This window comes from Bos indicus, chromosome 22 (assembly GCF_029378745.1).
Source record: "Bos indicus isolate NIAB-ARS_2022 breed Sahiwal x Tharparkar chromosome 22, NIAB-ARS_B.indTharparkar_mat_pri_1.0, whole genome shotgun sequence".
Classification (NCBI taxonomy): domain Eukaryota; kingdom Metazoa; phylum Chordata; class Mammalia; order Artiodactyla; family Bovidae; genus Bos; species Bos indicus.
Genome location: NC_091781.1, coordinates 47,572,594 through 47,591,517, shown reverse-complemented (window position 1 = coordinate 47,591,517; position 18,924 = coordinate 47,572,594). Strand labels below are relative to the sequence as shown.

Sequence of the window (18,924 nt, the reverse complement as noted above, 5' to 3'; positions counted from 1 at the left end):
AGAAACACTGGTTCTAGCTGGTCTTGGATTTTCTTTAAGAATTGATTTTTTTTTTTTATGAATTGATTTTTTTTTAGAATCATACAATTATTTTTTTACAGAATGAAAATCCGAAGACTAAACTGATATTCTACATACCTTGATTAGATGTATTAATGTATCCTGGAGCTGAGACTTGCTGAGGATGATGGAAGGCTTTCTCTGATTTTCTGTCGTCCCGACGGTGAGAGGAGAAGGGGAGCTGGCTTTCCTCTCAAGGTCTGAGGACCTTGTAACTGTCTGCTGGAAAACACTGGGGGACAGCAGGACTGAGGGCGCTGCCGAGGTTGTTGCGGGAACCAGAGGGGAGCTTGCCACCTGCAGGGGAACAACAGCCATTTTGCAACAAAGAGCGTGGGAGCCAGCAGCCAGGCCCAGAGGAGGGGACGCCTGATAACAAGCACAGCAGTAGGAGGCTGGAATGCAGAGTCCAGCGCTAACTATTTAGAGTTCAGATAAAGATTCGGAAGCAGTATCTAAGCATTTAATGTCTGGTTAGGAAGCTTGTTAGCTGAAGGATGAAGAGCCCATTTACATGATAAGGATGGCCTAGAGCTGTTATGAGAAGCCAAGCCCCATCACTACAGAAGGGGAACCTGATAACTAACAGCAGGGTAGGCACAGTAAGAACAGTCCTGAGATTAAGTTGAATACGTAAAGTTTTTCCATGAGGGACTCAGAAATGCTTGGAGGAGGGTGTGAAGGAAGTTTCTGAGGTGACGGAAGTGTTATATAACTTCTCACTACCCAAAGGATATATGTGTATTAAAACTCAATTTAAGAAATCTGCATTTTATTATATATAACTTTTAATTCAATAAAAAGAATTATATGAAGCATTAGTTTCTTTAGTCGTGTTCAATGTATTTATTATGCCACCACAGATACACAGATACAATTTTAAAAACATAAAACTAATATTTATCTCCTTTCATTTAGATGTACTTCTGGGCTAACAATGGCTAACCAGCAGAACACAGTAATATTTTTTTTGAAAATGAAAGTTGCTCGGTCATGTCCGACTCTTGTAGACCCCATGGACTTGTATAGTCCATGGAATTCTCCAGGCCAGAATACTGGAGTGGGTAGCCTTTTGCTTCTCCAGGGGATCTTTCCAACCCAGGGATCAAACCCAGGTCTCTCGCATTGTAGGTGGATTACCAACTGAGATATGAGGGCAGCACCCCCCCCCTTTTTTTTTTTTTTTTACTAATTCTCATATTTTGATACACTCAACACGAAAACTACATATTTTTTCCCTCCTATCTGTCACCCTCCTCATCTACAAGGAACCAAACTGTCCATAGTTTTGAGAGTGCAGTTTCTGGGTTCTGCACCATCTGCGGTTATTTTTGGTGCAACACCAGGCTGAGAGATCACCAAGAAGTGGTATGCCGACCACCATGCAGCAGGACCAGCTGCAAAGAAGACCTGCTAAGACCAGTCAGAAGGTGGCTTTTGCTTACAATCTTAGGCTTCAGGAGAGGTGTTAAGGCTCAAAGGCTAATGGAACCTAAAAGTTTAGGAACTGAAAAAGATGAGTGTGCCTGTCAAAGCTGGTAGGGAATGGAGGATGAGGACAACGTCTACAAAATGAGGCAGGGGAGAAGCAGCAAGGCGCAGAGCACACAGGCCTGGGCTGGGAGGTTCTGCCCACAGGGCAACGGGAAGCCAGCGAGCAGTGGTGACACTGCCTGGTCCACTGGGGCACCACGGTTCTTCTGGGCAAAGGCTGTCTCCTATCCATAGACACGGGGCTGACTGGCTCTCAGCACTCGCCCATTCACAACACAGAGGGAGGGAGGGAGCGCCCCTGCTGTGGCCGACCTTGCCCTCCCATACACACACTCAGGGAACTCATCACTGAGGATGGACGACTTGAGGACTGCAGAGGCCACAGCAATGAGCTCTGCCTGGGGGAGTGGGAGGGGACATTTAAGAGGGACCTAGGTTTGAAAGCTGAAACGTTTCACTTCACACTCAGCAGACGAACTTAAGACATACTATGCTCTTTAGAAAAAGGGGATCCTTACCGGGATGGCACTGGATAACACCTTAGGCTGGGCAAAAACTTCAGGATCCTGGTTTTGCTGCATAGACTGCAATGTTTAAACAGAAAAGATGAACAGATGTAGCAACTTTTCATTTAAGATTTCTTAGTTACTGGGGAAAAATCTAGGTTAGCAACTGTAAGGAGGAGTTCAAACATGACTTGGTTCCTAGATTCCTGAGGGAAGTGGCTGACCAGAATTTGTGACAATGCAGGATAGGAGCTTCGGGACAGCCCCCAACCCCCTTCAGTTCCACCGGAGAAAAGGGGTGTGCAAAGCCTTGAAAATGTCTCTACAGAAAAAGCTGAAACCTGGGTCTCTTATAAGAGCGGGGACAGACCAAGCATATTTTTGCTGTTGAGAATGTTGAGACGCAAGATCCTGACAGCATGAAGCCTCCTGATAAGGCGGTTCACACTCTGGAAGGTGGCACTAAACAGTCTTACACAGCCACACACTTCCACAGACAAATGTTACACCTATTCCCTGGGAGACACAGAACTTCCTGTAGCAGAGCAAACACATTAGGACTCAGTATGGTCCCAGGTCCTAAAATTTGATACAGCCACATAAATGAGAAAGAACATGTTTGTAAGCTTCCTCTGCCAGGAGGCATGCTGGAGAGCAGGGTGCTGTCCCAGAGGCCAAATCTAGAGGGGGCGGTATTGACGACTGCTGCTGGTTGTATTTCTAGAACAACAGGAATAGTGGCAGCAGACACATTTCAGGGTTGTTTTACTAAACAGAATATTCTCGCAGACAGAAACGGCAAATTTGACAATTTAATCATGTAACCAGGACACTAGGTTTCTTTTTCTGGACAAAATTTTAATAGAACGGAACAAAACACTCCATTAACTAAGAAATAATATTATACAGGAGAGCCAGTATAATATTATTTGGTAAAATGTTCAAGAGCTGGGGATTGTAATTATTAAAGGGCATGAGACTAAAACCTTAAAAGGCTCCACCCCCTTTCAGTTTTGTGATCTTGCACAAGTCACTTCAACTGTGACCTGATTTCCTCATTTGTAAACTCACCAACCTTATAAGTTACTGAGGGACAAACCTCTTCTTCACCCCTATATCCAAATCCCACCAAGTCCCACTCATCCTCCTTCTTAATAAATCCACATGTCCACACTGCCCAGTACAGGCCCCCACCCGCTCAAGGCCGGGTGACTGCCCCAACCTCCTTTCTGATGGGTCGTCCTCCTTCCGTCGTCTCCTCTCCCAGCGTGCCACCCTTGGCTCACATACTTAAAAGACTCTCCAGGGCCCTCAGAACAAACCTCTAACTCCTTGACACTATTTACAAAGTTTTACTCATCACCAATACCTGCTCCCCCGTTTCTTTCCACATAGATCCAGTCACCACAGTTCACCAAATGCCCTCTAGTGTCTAGGCTTCTGCACCTGCTGTTTTCCTTGCCTTCACACACTCTTCCTACCTCTAGGTCTGGCTAATTTCTCCTGAGTCTTCAGATCTCAGCTGATGGCCAGTTTCCCGAGGAAGCTTTCTTTGACCTCAGACCTGCAAATGTGGGATGCTCTTATGGCAGCCCTAATGAACCTGGCACAAGGCGGGCACTCAGTCAGAGTACTCAGGGAGCAGGGGATGGAACAAAGTTTGGGATAATCTGGATCCATGGTCTTGAGTCAAATAAGGACTCCTAGACCTGTCAGGCAAAAATAAACGTTAAAATGCACACCCAGGAAGGAAAATACAGTTTCTCAGCTTTTCTCAGCTGAGATTATTTTGGGAAGTGGAACTGAGTTACACCACCAGTTACTGATGGTTTGGTTGATCACTGCAGGGCTTCTCACCTCTCCTTTCTTCTAGCCCCTGACATACTCAACGGTTGTCTCTTTAAACAACTGTCTCCTCTCAATCAAAATCCAGTTTCATCCCACTAGGTTACAGCCACCCAATCTCCCGCCAGTACCTGAAGGGGAGCAAGCACCATGTTGCTCAGGGAGGCTGGGGCTCTCGCTGCTGTCGCTTTAGGGGAAGGCTCTATGAAGCTCTCAGGCGTGGCCAGCTGGCCGGCTGCTGGCGAAAAGCTGGGTGCCGCTGCACCTTTCCCGAGTGACTGTGGCTGTATTTGGTCATGCTGTGGGGTCAACCTGAGTTTCTGGAGAAGATCAACACTTGGGAGAGACGGACTGGTTGTGTTTGTCACGCTCAGCGGGGCCCTGAATGGGCTCTGGCTGGCAGTCAGGCTGGCGTGGCTCAGCTCAGGGACAGGCTGACTCAGGAGTGGAGACCTCTGCCTAGGCGCGGTCTTCACTGTTTGCATCATGGTGGTTTTTCGGGGTAGGCTGGGGGGAGCCTGTCCAGTAGAAGCTTCTGCTGGTAGACTGGGACTGAGCACAGAGTGCAATGGGATGGCATAGCTGGGGGCCTGCTTTTCACTGGACTGAGTGATGGAAGCAGGAGTGATTAGCACCGGGGTGGTGACTTCGGGCTGGACTGAGGGGTGGGCAGCAGGATGGACACCCAGGTTTTCTGACTGGGGTGCCCCGCCAGGCTCAAAGGAAAATGGTAGGAATGAGTTGGGCTCTTTCTGGGAGGCATCTCCTGGCAGCTTCTCCACTTCTTCTGAATCCAGACCCACAACTGCTGGCTGTTCCTTTGACAAAGAGGTTCCAAATAATTCTTCCACTGTCAGATGTTTGTGTCCAGATGGAGCAGACTGAGAAACAAATCAAACCACCCAATGAGAGAAAACTCTTGCAAACCAGCATAACTAAGTTTCTTTTCCATCAACCAAATCAGTTTGCAGAAGCAAGGCTAGGTGGAGTCTGAAAATAGGAAATGGAACAGGCTGAAGATGTCCTCAGGATTAAGGCCAAGAATGCACCTGGTATCCCCAAGGTGGTGAAGAGATATCTACATTTGTAATAAAAATCAAATTTTAGGGACTCAGGTGATAGTTTAGAATTCACCTTTTTTGCTTCGCAAACACATGTAAGGTAAAGGAGCAATTATTTTGCTCAAAGTTAATTTGCCCCATGCCAGTCACACATGGTAGGGAAATTACACTCAAGAGGATATGAGGACCAAATGATGATCAAGCAATCCTACCTATATGTTCATTTTTTTTTTTTTATTAAAAGGCAGGCATTGTACCTTAAGGACTAGGCCTCAAATACCAGAAAATAAATTTAACTATTAAAAAAAATTCAAGTATAGGTGACATAACATTATATTAGTTTCAGGTATACAACACAGTGATTCAATATTTTTATAGACTGTACTTCATTTCAAGTTACTATAAAATATTGGCTATATTCCCTGTGCTGTACAATTTATTGTTGTAGCCTATTTATTTTATACATAATAAATTTGTACCATTTAATCCCCTACCCCTATACTGCCCCTCCCAATTTAACCATTTTTTAAATAGCAACCTTCCAATTCCCAAATCACAGATGCTGGAGGAAAAGGAAAGCATTTAAGTCTGGAAATGTTAAAACTTATTTATATTTTAGTGATCTGGTTTACTGATACCACTGCAATGATTCAGAGGAGACATGTTCATAGTTCTCAATTGTGAGCTTTCCTGCACCTTCCCCTCAAGCAGTATTGCTGAATTCATTTAACCTTTATTTGCTGGGTATGCAGAGGGTGCCAGGCCCTGCTCCGACCTGGGCCCAAAGGACTCCTTTCATTTATTTTATTTTTTGGCTGCACTGTATGGCTTGCAGGATCTTAGTTCCCCAATCATGGATTGAACCAGTACTCTCTGCAGTGGAAGTACAGAGTCCTAACCACTGGACCCTCAGGCAAATCCCAATTACGTAACTCTTAACCACCATATTCTTTTACATATATATATGTGTGTGTGTATACACAAACACACATGCACAAACCAACATTTAGATATACCTACTTTAGAAAACATCCGCTGGATCATGGAAAAAGCAAGAGAGTTCCAGAAAAACATCTATTTCTGTTTTATTGACTATGCCAAAGCCTTTGACTGTGTGGATCACAAGAAACTGTGGAAAATTCTGAAAGAGATGGGAATACCAGACCACCTAATCTGCCTCTCGAGAAATCTGTATGCAGGTCAGGAAGCAACAGTTAGAACTGGACACGGAACAACAGACTGGTTCCAAATAGGAAAAGGAGTATGGCAAGGCTGTATATTATCACCCTGCTTATTTAACTTATATGCAGAGTACATCATGAGAAACGCTGGACTGGAAGAAACATAAGCTGGAATCAAGATTGCCGGGAGAAATATCAATAACCTCAAATATGCAGATGACACCACCCTTATGGCAGAAAGTGAAGAGGAACTACAAAGCCTCTTGATGAAAGTGAAAGTGGAGAGTGAAAAAGTTGGCTTAAAGCTCAACATTCAGAAAACAAAGATCATGGCATCCGGTCCCATCACTTCATGGGAAATAGATGGGGAAACAATGGAAACAGTGTCAGACTTTCTTTTTTTGGGCTCCAAAATCACTGCAGATGGTGATTGCAGCCATGAAATTAAAAGACGCTTACTCCTTGGAAGGAAAGTTATGACTAACCTAGATAGCATATTCAAAAGCAGAGACATTACTTTGCCAACAAAGGTCCGTCTAGTCAAGGTTATGGTTTTTCCTGTGGTCATGTATGGATGTGAGAGTTGGACCATGAAGAAGGCTGAGCGCTGAAGAATTGATGCTTTTGAACTGTGGTGTTGGAGAAGACTCTTGAGAGTCCCTTGGACTGCAAGGAGATCCAACCAGTCCATTCTGAAGGAGATCAGCCCTGGGATTTCTTTGGAAGGAATGATGCTAAAGCTGAAACTCCAGTACTTTGGCCACCTCATGTGAAGAGTTGACTCATTGGAAAAGACTCTGATGCTGGGAGGGATTGGGGGCGGGAGGGGAAGGGGACGACAGAGGATGAGATGGCTGGATGGCATCACTGACTTGATGGATGTGAGTCTGAGTGAACTCCGGGAGTTGGTGATGGACAGGGAGGCCTGGGGTGCTGCGATTCATGGGGTCACAAAGAGTCGGACACAACTGAGTGACTGAACTGAACTGACTGACTTTAGAAAACACAGATCATATTGGAATGATCTTGTAAAAACTTAAGAGTCTTTTCCAGTGAAGAATACTATTTTTAAGAAAAGGAACAATCAAAAACCAGACATGGAGAAACCTCACCATGAAATACACCTTAGGCTTCAAAAATGATCCAGGTAGCAATTTTTATCTATCTAGTGGAACAAAAACGAACTCTTACAAAACTAAAATTACCCACATTTACATGTGAAGTGTTTCTATACTTGAACTTAAGAACAGGTATTTCTGATCATTTAAAATCTACTTCATATTAAAAAATGAAGTCATCTGGTAGTATGCAAAAGCAGCAGTAAGTTTCCAATTTCTCCTGCTACCTCCCTGCAACATCTGCCAGGCCAGAGACAGATTATTAGACTTTATGGAATAGGGTGTGTGGTAAAGCATTAGGTTTCAGAGGTACCTTACGTAAGGCAGAAGAAATGAGGTTATAAGGCAGGAAGAATCATCACAGACAGAAGGCTCACTGTACAGGAGGCCCTGTACTACACACTTTGCATGCGTTACTCTATTAACCGGTGAGGGCAGTACTATTATTATCGCCATTTATGGATGAGGCCCAAGTACAACAGAACCAGATGCCAACCTAGTTCTAACAAGACAATCCGTATTCTTAACCATTATGCCACTGCACCATTATGTCCACCGTGCAGATGACAGGTTATCTAATCAACTGAATGGTGATAATGATCCTTTGGAAAAGAGAGGTGCAAGTAAGACCTGAATAACTAAGAGCCAGTGACTGGTCAGATTGTACCAACTTTTGGAATCACGTAACTGGGTGAATTAGTCACTAGAGGCTGAAGGGGCAGAGCATGTGTCTTTACACAAACTCCCTAAAGCTTTATTGTCTCTGAGCTGGTTTGGACAGGACCTGTTCCATTCTCCTCTGCCTCTGACAAGAAAAACTGGCTGCATTCCTCTAGTTGTTGGGCTTATTTATTCATGGATTCATCTTCCATCATCCACAGAAAAGGTGAAATTTTATTCTTTACTCATATCTGAATATACTTACAGTCTGGATTCTGAGTTCAGTAATGCTTCACTTAAATCAAATTTTAATCTGACCATTCCCTTGTGAAATGGAATTCATAAGTGATAGTATATATGGGACTGAAAAAAAAATTTTTTTAAAGAAGCTATATCAGGTTTTCCATTGTTCCTCTCTCACCCCACAGCTCTTGCTGTTTACAGAATTTCATATTTCTGTTTGAATTTACTGTGTCCCTGTCAGATTTCCTACTCATTAGTGCCCTGGGCACACTAGAAGGTGTGATTATTCTTAACCACAGGAACAAAAAAACAAAAACAAAAATAATACAAAACAAACGAGGGAAATTGTCCCAAGGAAATTCTACTAAGTAAATAATGAAACTGAAATAAAATTAAGGCTTGACAGCATTATTTGCTCCTCAGCACTAGATGGCAGTGTTACTAAACCAGTGTACTCTTCTGTGTACAGGCCTGGTTATGGATCTGAGCTAATTTTAGACAATCACATGGCTCAACAATATCCAGTTCTCAGTATTGTACAAAGTGCTGTCACTTTGGCCTATAAAATGGAGTCTTTTGGGGTTCATTTTTTCATTTGGGTTTCAAAGTAAATCTGTGAGTCAGATACAGCCAGAATCGTTAATCCCATGATTCAGAAATGAAAGGGAAAGTGACTAGCCCACTGGACATTCATGGCTGATAAGCCAGACCAGAAGGAATCTGCTCCTCCACTTGCTGCTTCTCTTAACACATATTTTTTAAAAATTAAATTTTACATAACACTTTCTCTTTTAATATACGTTTGACCTTCAGGATATTAAATTCAAATACAGTAAAAATGGAGCAAAGAAATGTAGTATACAAAATCTGGTTTAAATAATTTACCACCTGCATCCGTACAAACATTATACATACATCGTTTAGGAATGTAAAGATGCAGATGACACCGCCCTTAATGGCAGAAAGTGAAGAGGAACTAAAAAGCCTCTTGATGAAAGTGAAAGTGGAGAGTGAAAAAGTTGGCTTAAAACTCAACATTCAGAAAATAAAGATCACGGCATCCGGTCCCATCACTTCATGGGAAATAGATGGGGAAACAATGGAAACAGTGTCAGACTTTCTTTTTCTGGGCTCCAAAATCACTGCAGATGGTGACTGCAGCCATGAAGTTAAAAGACGCTTACTCCTTGGAAGGAAAGTTATGACTAACCTAGATAGCATATTCAAAAGCAGAGACATTACTTTGCCAACAAAGGTCCGTCTAGTCAAGGCTATGGTTTTTCCTGTGGTCATGTATGGATGTGAGAGTTGGACCGTGAAGAAGGCTGAGAGCCGAAGAATTGATGCTTTTGAACTGTGGTGTTGGAGAAGACTCTTGAGAGTCCCTTGGACTGCAAGGAGATCCAACCAGTCCATTCTGAAGGAGATCAGCCCTGGGATTTCTTTGGAAGGAATGATGCTAAAGCTGAAACTCCAGTACTTTGGCCACCTCATGTGAAGAGTTGACTCATTGGAAAAGACTCTGATGCTGGGAGGGACTGGGGGCAGGAGGAGAAGGGGATGACAGAGGATGAGATGGCTGGATGGCATCACTGACTCGATGGACGTGAGTCTGAGTGAACTCCGGGAGTTGGTGTTGGACAGGGAGGCCTGGGGTGCTACGATTCATGGGGTCGCAAAGAGTCGGACACAACTGAGCAACTGATCTGATCTGATAGCCTCTTGGAAAACAGTATGGTAGGGCAATTTCTAAACTAAAACTTGCAGTTATGAAATTACCTAACATTTGTACTCTTGGGCATTTAACCCAGAGTAAAGGAAATTTAAATTTGGGCTTCCCTGCTGTCTCAGCAGTAAAGAATCTGCCTTCCAATGCAGGAGACACAGGTTCAATCCCTAGGTCGGGAAGATACCGTGGAGAAGGAAATGGAAACCCACTCTAGTATTCTTGCCTGCGAAATCGCATGGACAGGGGAGCTGGTGGGCCACAGTCCATAGAGTTGGAAAGAGTCGAACACGATTTAGTAACAGAAAGGACAAAGGAACAACAAAGGAAATGTGTATACAAAAATCTGTATACAAATGTTCATGGAAATGTCATTCACAATAGCCCCAAACTGGTAACAACACATCCGTCCTTTAACGAGTGAATGGTTAAAAATGTTAATTCCACTCAGCAGTGAGATTCAGAACTATAATATATGTAACAATTTCAATGAATCTCTTCAATGAGTTATGCTGAGTGAAGAAACATACTCCCAAAAGGTTATATATTGTATGATTCCATTTATAGAAAATTCTTGAAATGACAGTGTTATAAAGCTGGAGACATATCAGTCACTGCTGGGGTTAGGGATGCCAGAGGAAGGCTAGGAGGGTGTGACATATAAGTCAGTGTGATAACAAATGGGCAGTACAAAGGATTCTTGTGGTGATGAAGTCCTCTATCTTGACTGTGGTGGTAGATACACAAGGCTCTACATGAGATAAAACTGCATGGAACTAAACACACACAGATGAGGCTTCCCAGGTGCTGCTGGTGGTAAAGAACCCGCCTGCCAGTGCAGGAGACGCAAGAGACATGGGTTCGATCACTGGGTCGGGAGGGTCCCCTGGAGAAGGGCATTGCCTGGAGAATCCCAAGGACAGAGGAGCCTGGAGGGCTACAGTCCATAGGGCTGCACAGAATTGGATACGACTGAAGCAATTTAGGACGCATGCAAACACACACGTGCATATACTCACAGAAACGAATATGAATACAACAACTGAGGAAACGTGAACAAGATGGGTATGCTGCTGCTGCTAAGTCGCTTTAGTCGTGTCCGACTCTGTGCGACCCCATAGATGGCAACCCACCAGGCTCCACTGTCCCTGGGATTCTCCACGCAAGAACACTGGAGTGGGCTGCCATTTCCTTCTCCAACAAGATGGGTATACTGGGTTAATATTCTGGTTGTGATACTGTACTCTAGTTTTCAAGCTGGTATCAATGGAGTAAACAGGTGAAAGGGACATGGATCTTTCTGTATTATTTCTTATAACTGCATAGGAATCTGTAATGATCTTAAAGAGCTTAAAAAACTATGGCTTTTACTCTTCCTGTATTATTTCTTACAACTGTATATGAATCTGTAATTATCTTAAAATAAAAAGCTTAAAAAACTATGGCTTTTACTTGATATCTGTTCACTTATCAAGTCATCAGTTTCAAGAATTACTTCATAAAAATATAAATAGTAAAATAAAAAGAAATAAAAACAAAGAGAACGATTTCATTCAACAAATATTTACAGTGCTGGGTGCTGAGGATACAGTAGCAAACTAGGCAGCCCCCTATGATACTTGGATTTTGGTGGGGAGGAGACAATCACAAAACTTAAAAAAACCACGAACCCTGATAGCTGGAAGAAAATAAAGCACAGTGGAACAGGGGTAGGGAAGGATTGTTATTTAAAATAGGGTGGTGTGAAAGGCCCCCACCTATATGGAAGACACTAGAATGGGAGCAAGGTACTTCTAGGAGGCAAGTCTTTCAGGCTGTGGGGACTCTGACTGCAAAGGGGACTGTAGCTGCAAAGGCCTGTCCTGAGGCAGAGGCAGGACTGACACATCTGTGAAAAGGTAGAGAAGCCTATGAGGCTGGGAACGACGCAGAAAGATGGAAGATGAGGCCAGGGCTAAGGGGGCCAGATCAGAGAGGGCCTTAAGGGTTACTGTTGTGACCCTGGCTTTTATTCGAGTGAGATGAGACACGATTGGAGGAAGGCCACGGTCTAACTTAGGTTAAACCAGGATTACTTTGACCCCTGGGTCAAGAAGAGGAGAGGGAGTGGCTAGGGCAAAAGCTGGGAAACCAGATAGGAGGCTACTGCAAAACCCGGATGAAAGACAGTTACACGGACCAGGGGAAATGACATGAGAGGATGACATCACGCTACTGCCTATATGCACATACTCTGACAGATGATCAACGGCTCAAACTTGTACTGCATCAAAACCCTTACAAAATGCTGACTCTGTGTTAGGTTACTTTGGACAAAGCTAGGGCTTGAGCTGTACAAACCTTATCTTGCAACCCAGATGGTGTCTCTTCTAGCGTCTCAGTGCTTCCCAGATTGGAGATCTGAGTACTTGGCTGCAGCCCAGGGCTGGAGATATTTGAGTCGCCCATCTGATTCTTAAATTAAAAGGAAAAGTATATCATGTGAAAAAACTTGCTATTGTTTGGTTTACAAAACAGCATTTAAGGTTACTGTTAACAGAAGTATTATTTTAAAAGTCAAGGATAACCACCCCCGCCAAATGCCAAATGTTTGCTTTGGACCTGCATGTAAATATGGAAATTAACTGGACAATAAAATTTCTAGAAAGCTAAGCACATGATTTTAGACAATAGTGTTCGTAACAATTGTTATTTTTATAACCCCTTAAGGACAAGCAAACAGCATTACTATATTATATATTCTTTTCCATTTTTTTTTAAAGTTAATATATGGTAAAATTAACTTTTGAAATGTATCACCAGGCTTCCCTGGTGGCTCATATTGTAAAGAATCTGCCTGTAATGCAGGAGACCCTGGTTTGATCCCTGAGTCGGGAATATCCCTTGGAGAAGGAAATGGCAATCCACTCTAGTATCCTTGCCTGGAGAATTCCACGGACAGAGGAGCCTGGAGGGCTACCATTTCTTTCACTTTCAAAATTAACTTTTGAAATGTATAGTTTTGTGTACCCATTACCACAATCAGGATATCCAATCACCTCCCCAAACTCCCTTGTGCTATCCCAATGCAGTCGTGCCCTCCTTCCACTCCTGGCAACCAGTGACTCTTCTCTGGCGCTAGTTCCGTCTTTTCGAGATTGTCATCTAAATGGAATGCTGGCTTCCTTAGCATAATGCCTTTGAGATTCACCCAAGTTGTTGCACAGATGAATCTGGCAATCTCCCAAGTCTCTACCTAAAGATAAAGGGTCTACTTGGAACCATCTGAGGCAGAGGAGAGCTCATCCAAACACTAAGAAGTGAACTCATGGGCCGCTGCTAAGACTAACAGCATATGATAGATGACAGGCGAGTGCAGACAAGCAACAATACTCCTGTTTAAGGAAGTGCCACCTATTTATGGATGGCTTCAAAAATAGAAAGAACACATTATGAAGGAAATATCAAAGATTTAACTAAATCCCCAAAGGTTTAGTCTTAATCCAACCACAGAAATTTTATTTACTCCATACCATACCAGAAGAATTTTCTTTACAACAGCAATTATTTTCTACCTTTGCAATGTGCATTAACCAGAAATCATGTCAGATTTTTATACTGTTCATGTGACCTAGAGTTCCTTTGCAGCTCTGCACACAGAAACAAGGCTTCAGTTCCTTCTTTCCTCTGGAGATGACTTGCTTCCCAGCCTGAGGAGGAAGGCGGGCCACCTCCTGGAGGGTCTGCTCTAGTGTGCAGCACCTATACTTTCTGTCCCAAGTGGCACCTTGATCTCATCCTCACTGGGAATGGGTGACAGAGCTCTCAACTTATTAGCTGTCACCACAACACAGAAAGGTCTCTATAAAAACAGAAGGCAAGTAGATAACGCATATCTCATTAAGGGTATGGGAGGGAATTTATGGTAATACATGGTAACTTAAAAGCTCAGAAATGATTCTTGAAATTTATTTACTTCATCCAGTTTCCTAAGAATCAATGAATTCATTATAGAGATGATTGCCTTTCCTGTATTAATTTTCATAGATCCATAAATTCTTTGTAATTCTCTAAGACAGACATTGAGGAATCTGGTAGAACTTGAAACGTCTCATGGGTTCTAATGTACATTTCTTTACCCAGGAAGTGGGACCTTTTATTTTCCAAAATCCTTTTCTCCCGCAGTAATTTTTTAGGAATAGAAAAAGAACACTCTGAATTTTCAGAGGTAAGAAAATCCCCTTCCTTATCTATAAGACATGTTTTCTTTCTGAACTACTTATTCCTGCTGGCCCTGGAGGTGAGCTCCCCAGTCCACCAGACCCACCACAGGTCTCCTCCCTGCTCTGGTTTTCCTGCTCAGCGCACACAGCCTCACCCTCTCGTACTCATCCTTGGCTCTGCTTAGCATCTCCAGGATGTCGATGGGCCTGTGGTCACTGCAGCCATTGGCCTGGCTGGGACTCTGCTTATCCCGAGCTGCTTGCTGGGACCGCCGTGTCTCCTCTTCTACCACACTAGAGGAAGAGAACCAAGTTTTAGAAAGACCTTTTTTGACACAATATGACCCAAGATTTTGGCGTCCATTTCCAAGGATACTGGAAGACTGCCTCATGGTAACAATGCCTTCCTCACAATACACAACACAGAGCCTCAGCTACCTCATCCCAGTAAGACATGACTGATTACTTTCACCATCTCACTCACAACAGTATCAACCAATATAGTTCACTGTTAGAAGGCCAAAAATACAGAATTCCTTTCCAGATTTGGTAGAAGTAGATACGTTTAAAATCTACTAAATTACTCATTATTTCTCTCTCTTTCCTACAAGTATCTCAGGATCAGTCAAACTAACTGGTAAAGTAAATCTGAAAATGGACAATGCCACCAAGACAAAGGAAGGCTGTACAGGTGAACAACTTCTACGGAGAGTGTGTATTAATAACGGGGAGCAAGGAAAAAGCTTAGCATCTTGAAAATGAAGATCTTGGTGAATCTTCAAAAATCAGTGATAACTCTACAAGCAAACAAAAGATTTTCCTTGTCTCCTTAAAAAAATCACTAAGTGGGTAACTAAAGTCAGGGTGATTGAGGCAATGCTCTTTATCTTGACTAGTGCTACTTAAGCTAATTTTGCACTTGAAAATATATATTAAAAAAAGCATGAAAAGTCAAGGTCTAAGTCAAGGGTTGCGGTCTGCAAATCTATCTGAGGGGTTTCATTTCTTAGGAACATCCTTTCTCCCTGCCACATCTTAAAGTCTGAAGCAAAATGTGAGAAACTAAAAGTTGGGTGGTGAGCACATAAATGTTTTATTGCTTCTTATATTTTTTTTCAAGCTTGAAATTAATGTAATAAATTTTAATAAGATAACTAATCTTTTTTTCTTTTAAACATCCATTCAGGTTTCAAGTCCAACTGTAATGAACAGGCCTACTTGCCACGGGATAGTATAGGCACAGTCACAGCTTGATAACTGAATTAATTTGAGAACTTTCAGACAGTGAGGATGACAGGCAATAAAATAATTCAGTAGTAAAAGGCTTTTTTTTTTATGGACTACGAGGCATAGAACAGGGTACCCAATGTCAGTTCACTGCTTTAAAACAGCCTGCCTAGGAACTCCTATTAGTGTGTGTGGGATGGTTCTCTTATTTGAAAACATCGGATTAAACAATATTAAACACAGATTTTTTTTTTAAACAGCAACATTGTTCTGCGTTTTTAATAAGCTACAATGTATTATGATTCTCCAAGGATGGGTTTAAAGCTTTCCCCAAACTGGGAAGTCCCTGGTGGTCCAGTAGTTAGAACTCCATGCTTTCACTGCCAAGGGCCTGGGGTTCAATCACTGGTGGGGGAACTAAGATCCCACAAACCTAGTGATGCAGCCAAAACCGAAAAAACACTTATTATTTAATACTCAGTTATAGGCCATGCCAACCATCAAGGACTGGCCACACAGCCCGTTTCTACCCACCACCTGCTACACTGTCTGGCTTAGCCATGCTAGTATTCACCTCTAGTATTCACCTCTCTGACCTGGACTGGATTTGTGATCTTCACTCAAAAGAAAAACATTTCTAATAATCACCACTGTTCATCCACCCAACGGGCTACCTTATAAAGCTCTCCACTGCTGAGAGCAGAAACTGGCTGACAACATGGAAGGCACACCGAGCTCTGGACTCTAAGGCCTCTTCCAATCACACTCTGGGAAGAACAGCCCTGCCCCTCTCCCTTCCTCCCAAACCCAAAGTATGCCCCAAGACATTTGTAAGATCAGGAATAGGGCTCACTTCTATCAGTTCTCCAAATTTTATAGTCTATGTATAGGCAAACATTCAGACTAGGTTTTGTTAAAAACACTTTTTGGCAGACTGAATTTCCTCTTTAGGAGAGGCAACATTTTCCAAGTTTAGTGAATTTTCAATTTTGCTACTGATCAAAGAGAATTTCCAGATTTATTTATAGAACAGGTCTAGAAGTTTACCTGTTCTATATACCTTCTTAGTTCTTATTAACAACCTTTTGGAATAAATCAATGTTTTACTTCAAGAATTTTTATTATATTGCAGCTGTCAAAACAGTGGTAGAAAGAACTAGATTTAACAGAATGGGCAGTGGCAGGCACTTTTATTTAGATGCACAATATGTCCCAGAGAATTTTACCTGTCTCTCCAGCTAACAGAGATTATATTCTGAAATACGTAGCGAAAAGAGGCTGTATGCAGGCAAAGTCAGAGCAAAGGAAGACAAAGATAACCTTTTTATCTTTGGTGACCAGAACGCCATTTATCACAAAGTTAATGTGAACATATTTGGTATTCTCTTCAGCCATAAATAGGCCAGACACTTGAAAACTCACTATCAACAGCTTCATGCAGGCATTTGCTAATCACTTTCAATACCATTGCTTCTAGTAAAACAAGCTGAGCGTTTAAGCAAATGCCCCTCTTTTGGGCATCTCTAGTGAAGGAAACCTGAATGTCCTTCTTTTCCCTTTCTGCTTCCTGTTTCTACTTCCTCATCCTATTTTTATGTTCACTACAGTATTTTCAGATAAGCCTTGCTTTATCTTCTGCTTTATCTATGATCTGAAGTCTTGCTTTACGGGTACTGCCTACTGACAGAGAATACAGTTCAAAATGGTTTCCTGCAAATAACTGTTAGAGCTGAAAGAGCCAGGGTCTCTCAATTTGGGCCCCAAAGCTCTCAATCTGCAGGAGAAAGTCTATGTATTAACATACTCCAAAATATAGACATTTAAGAAAAATACTGTCAATTTCAGGATAACCAAAAATCAACAAATCTCTGTCTTCTAAGTTATCAAAAACTGCCTCTGCTGTTCCTTTCAAAAGTACGGATAGTGGTCATTAAATAAACGGCTTTGTAAAAAAGTAGTTTCTATCTTTTTTTTTTTTAAGAGAAAAGTTCTAAAAAGAAAAGTCTGGTTGTGGAAAGCCAATGCATTTTCAAATGAATGACACAAGTTCACGTGGAACAATGTCCTTGGGGTCACACCCACAGCAAACAAAGCGGGAAGCAGAAAAAAACCCAACTGAGACACGTTAGCAGTCCTGGACTAAAATGTGGCCTTGGCCATGTGCACTTCTTTTAAAATGCAAATATATCTGGAAATGGGATGTGGGGCCAATTATTTATTTATAGTTTAACAGGATTTAGTTTAATATTAGACAAAAGAAGAAAAAATCAACTGTTTTCTCCCAAACATGTAAAAATTTTGCAGAAGAGCAAAGGGAATTCTGATTTGATGGAGGGGGAAGAGAGGCCAGCATTTCTGAGGAAATCCAGGCAGAAACTGAAAAGGAAAACTTAAATCCACCAGAACTCGTTGCCCACTGCAGCATTCTGTCCAGGGTGTGGTAGTACCTCACGCCCCTCTAACACCTGCGTCTTAGATTCCCAGAAACCATAATGGCAGTACCAGCAATACAGAGGGATGGCTTCTGTGGGCCAGTCTGAGAAAGGACAACGACCATCCCTCAGAACATCAATTCAATGAAAATTAGTTTCCAAATTCCAAGATTCTGATTCACAAAAGCTCTCCTGGGACATAACCCATTAAAGGACTGGGGATTCTAAACCTGGAATCTGTGTCAAAAATAAGTTCTCTTAAAGGAAGTAGCCATGGATGTGTGTGGGAGTTCTTTGTCAGTTACTGAACACAGCTCCACCTGCTACAGTGGAAATCTGGAGAGAATCAGAGTCAGATGCACTGCAAGTGGTGGGCTGTGCTCTGGACACAGAGAATACCCTCCGGAGCGAGGCAGCTGGACGGTTCTAACCACATGCTGAACAGCAAGGCTCTGGTTAAATTAGGATCTATCTGCAGAACAGAATACAAAGCAGACATAAATACTACAGAAGACTATTTAATGTCCTGGAAAAATGCTGTGGACGTGAAAAGTCCAATGTACAGCGTAATCTTACTTCTGCAAGTGTAAAAAAAAAAAAAGTGTTGCCTGCCATTCTAGCTCAAGAAGGATCAAGCCTACGGGCCACTGCAGTTACCCATAGAGTGTGCAGTGAGAGGAGCTCAGGATGGAGAAAAACAGGAAACATTCTGGGCTCTGGATATCCTGGCCCATAGATAATTAAGATGCATATCCAAGGAATCACTTCACTGACCTCAGATTCTTGCACCTTCCCACATATAGGAAAGCACTAAAATCTTCATCATGAGATGTCTGGTTATTACTAGGAGTAATCTTTTGATACTTGATTATACGTTTTTCTCAGCAAAAAAGTTTACCTATCCTCATTTTATTGGCATTCTCTTCTCTAGCTCCCTTGTCTTTGCTTTTATTTTTTCCAGAAGTATTTTAAAATTCTTGTTACTATTGCAGAGGATCATATTTTAAATTCTTTTTTTCTGATATGACTACACTAAATACCATTTTTTGGTTTGATTAATTTGGTAACAAAGCAGTCTTTAGATGATTCCAATTATGTAAATATTTTTCCTAGATATTCTCCTCTTGGTGGTATTATCTCTTAAATAATTAGATGAGGCTACCTCCCAG

The 18,924-nt window shown here is 42.3% G+C and overlaps 1 protein-coding gene across 1 annotated transcript in view; it reads right to left on the bottom strand.

Annotated features, from left to right (window-relative positions):
* The window catches only part of DCP1A (decapping mRNA 1A), a 45,633-nt gene that overhangs the window by 5,660 nt on the left and 21,049 nt on the right, over window positions 1-18,924 (bottom strand). The window contains exons 5-9 of the mRNA XM_019984751.2: window positions 14,252-14,390; window positions 12,235-12,348; window positions 4,037-4,786; window positions 2,073-2,138; window positions 139-357 (exon numbers count right to left, since the gene is read on the bottom strand). Of these exons, the coding sequence (XP_019840310.1) occupies window positions 139-357; window positions 2,073-2,138; window positions 4,037-4,786; window positions 12,235-12,348; window positions 14,252-14,390 (1,288 nt within the window). The remainder of the gene's footprint in view (window positions 1-138; window positions 358-2,072; window positions 2,139-4,036; window positions 4,787-12,234; window positions 12,349-14,251; window positions 14,391-18,924) is intronic.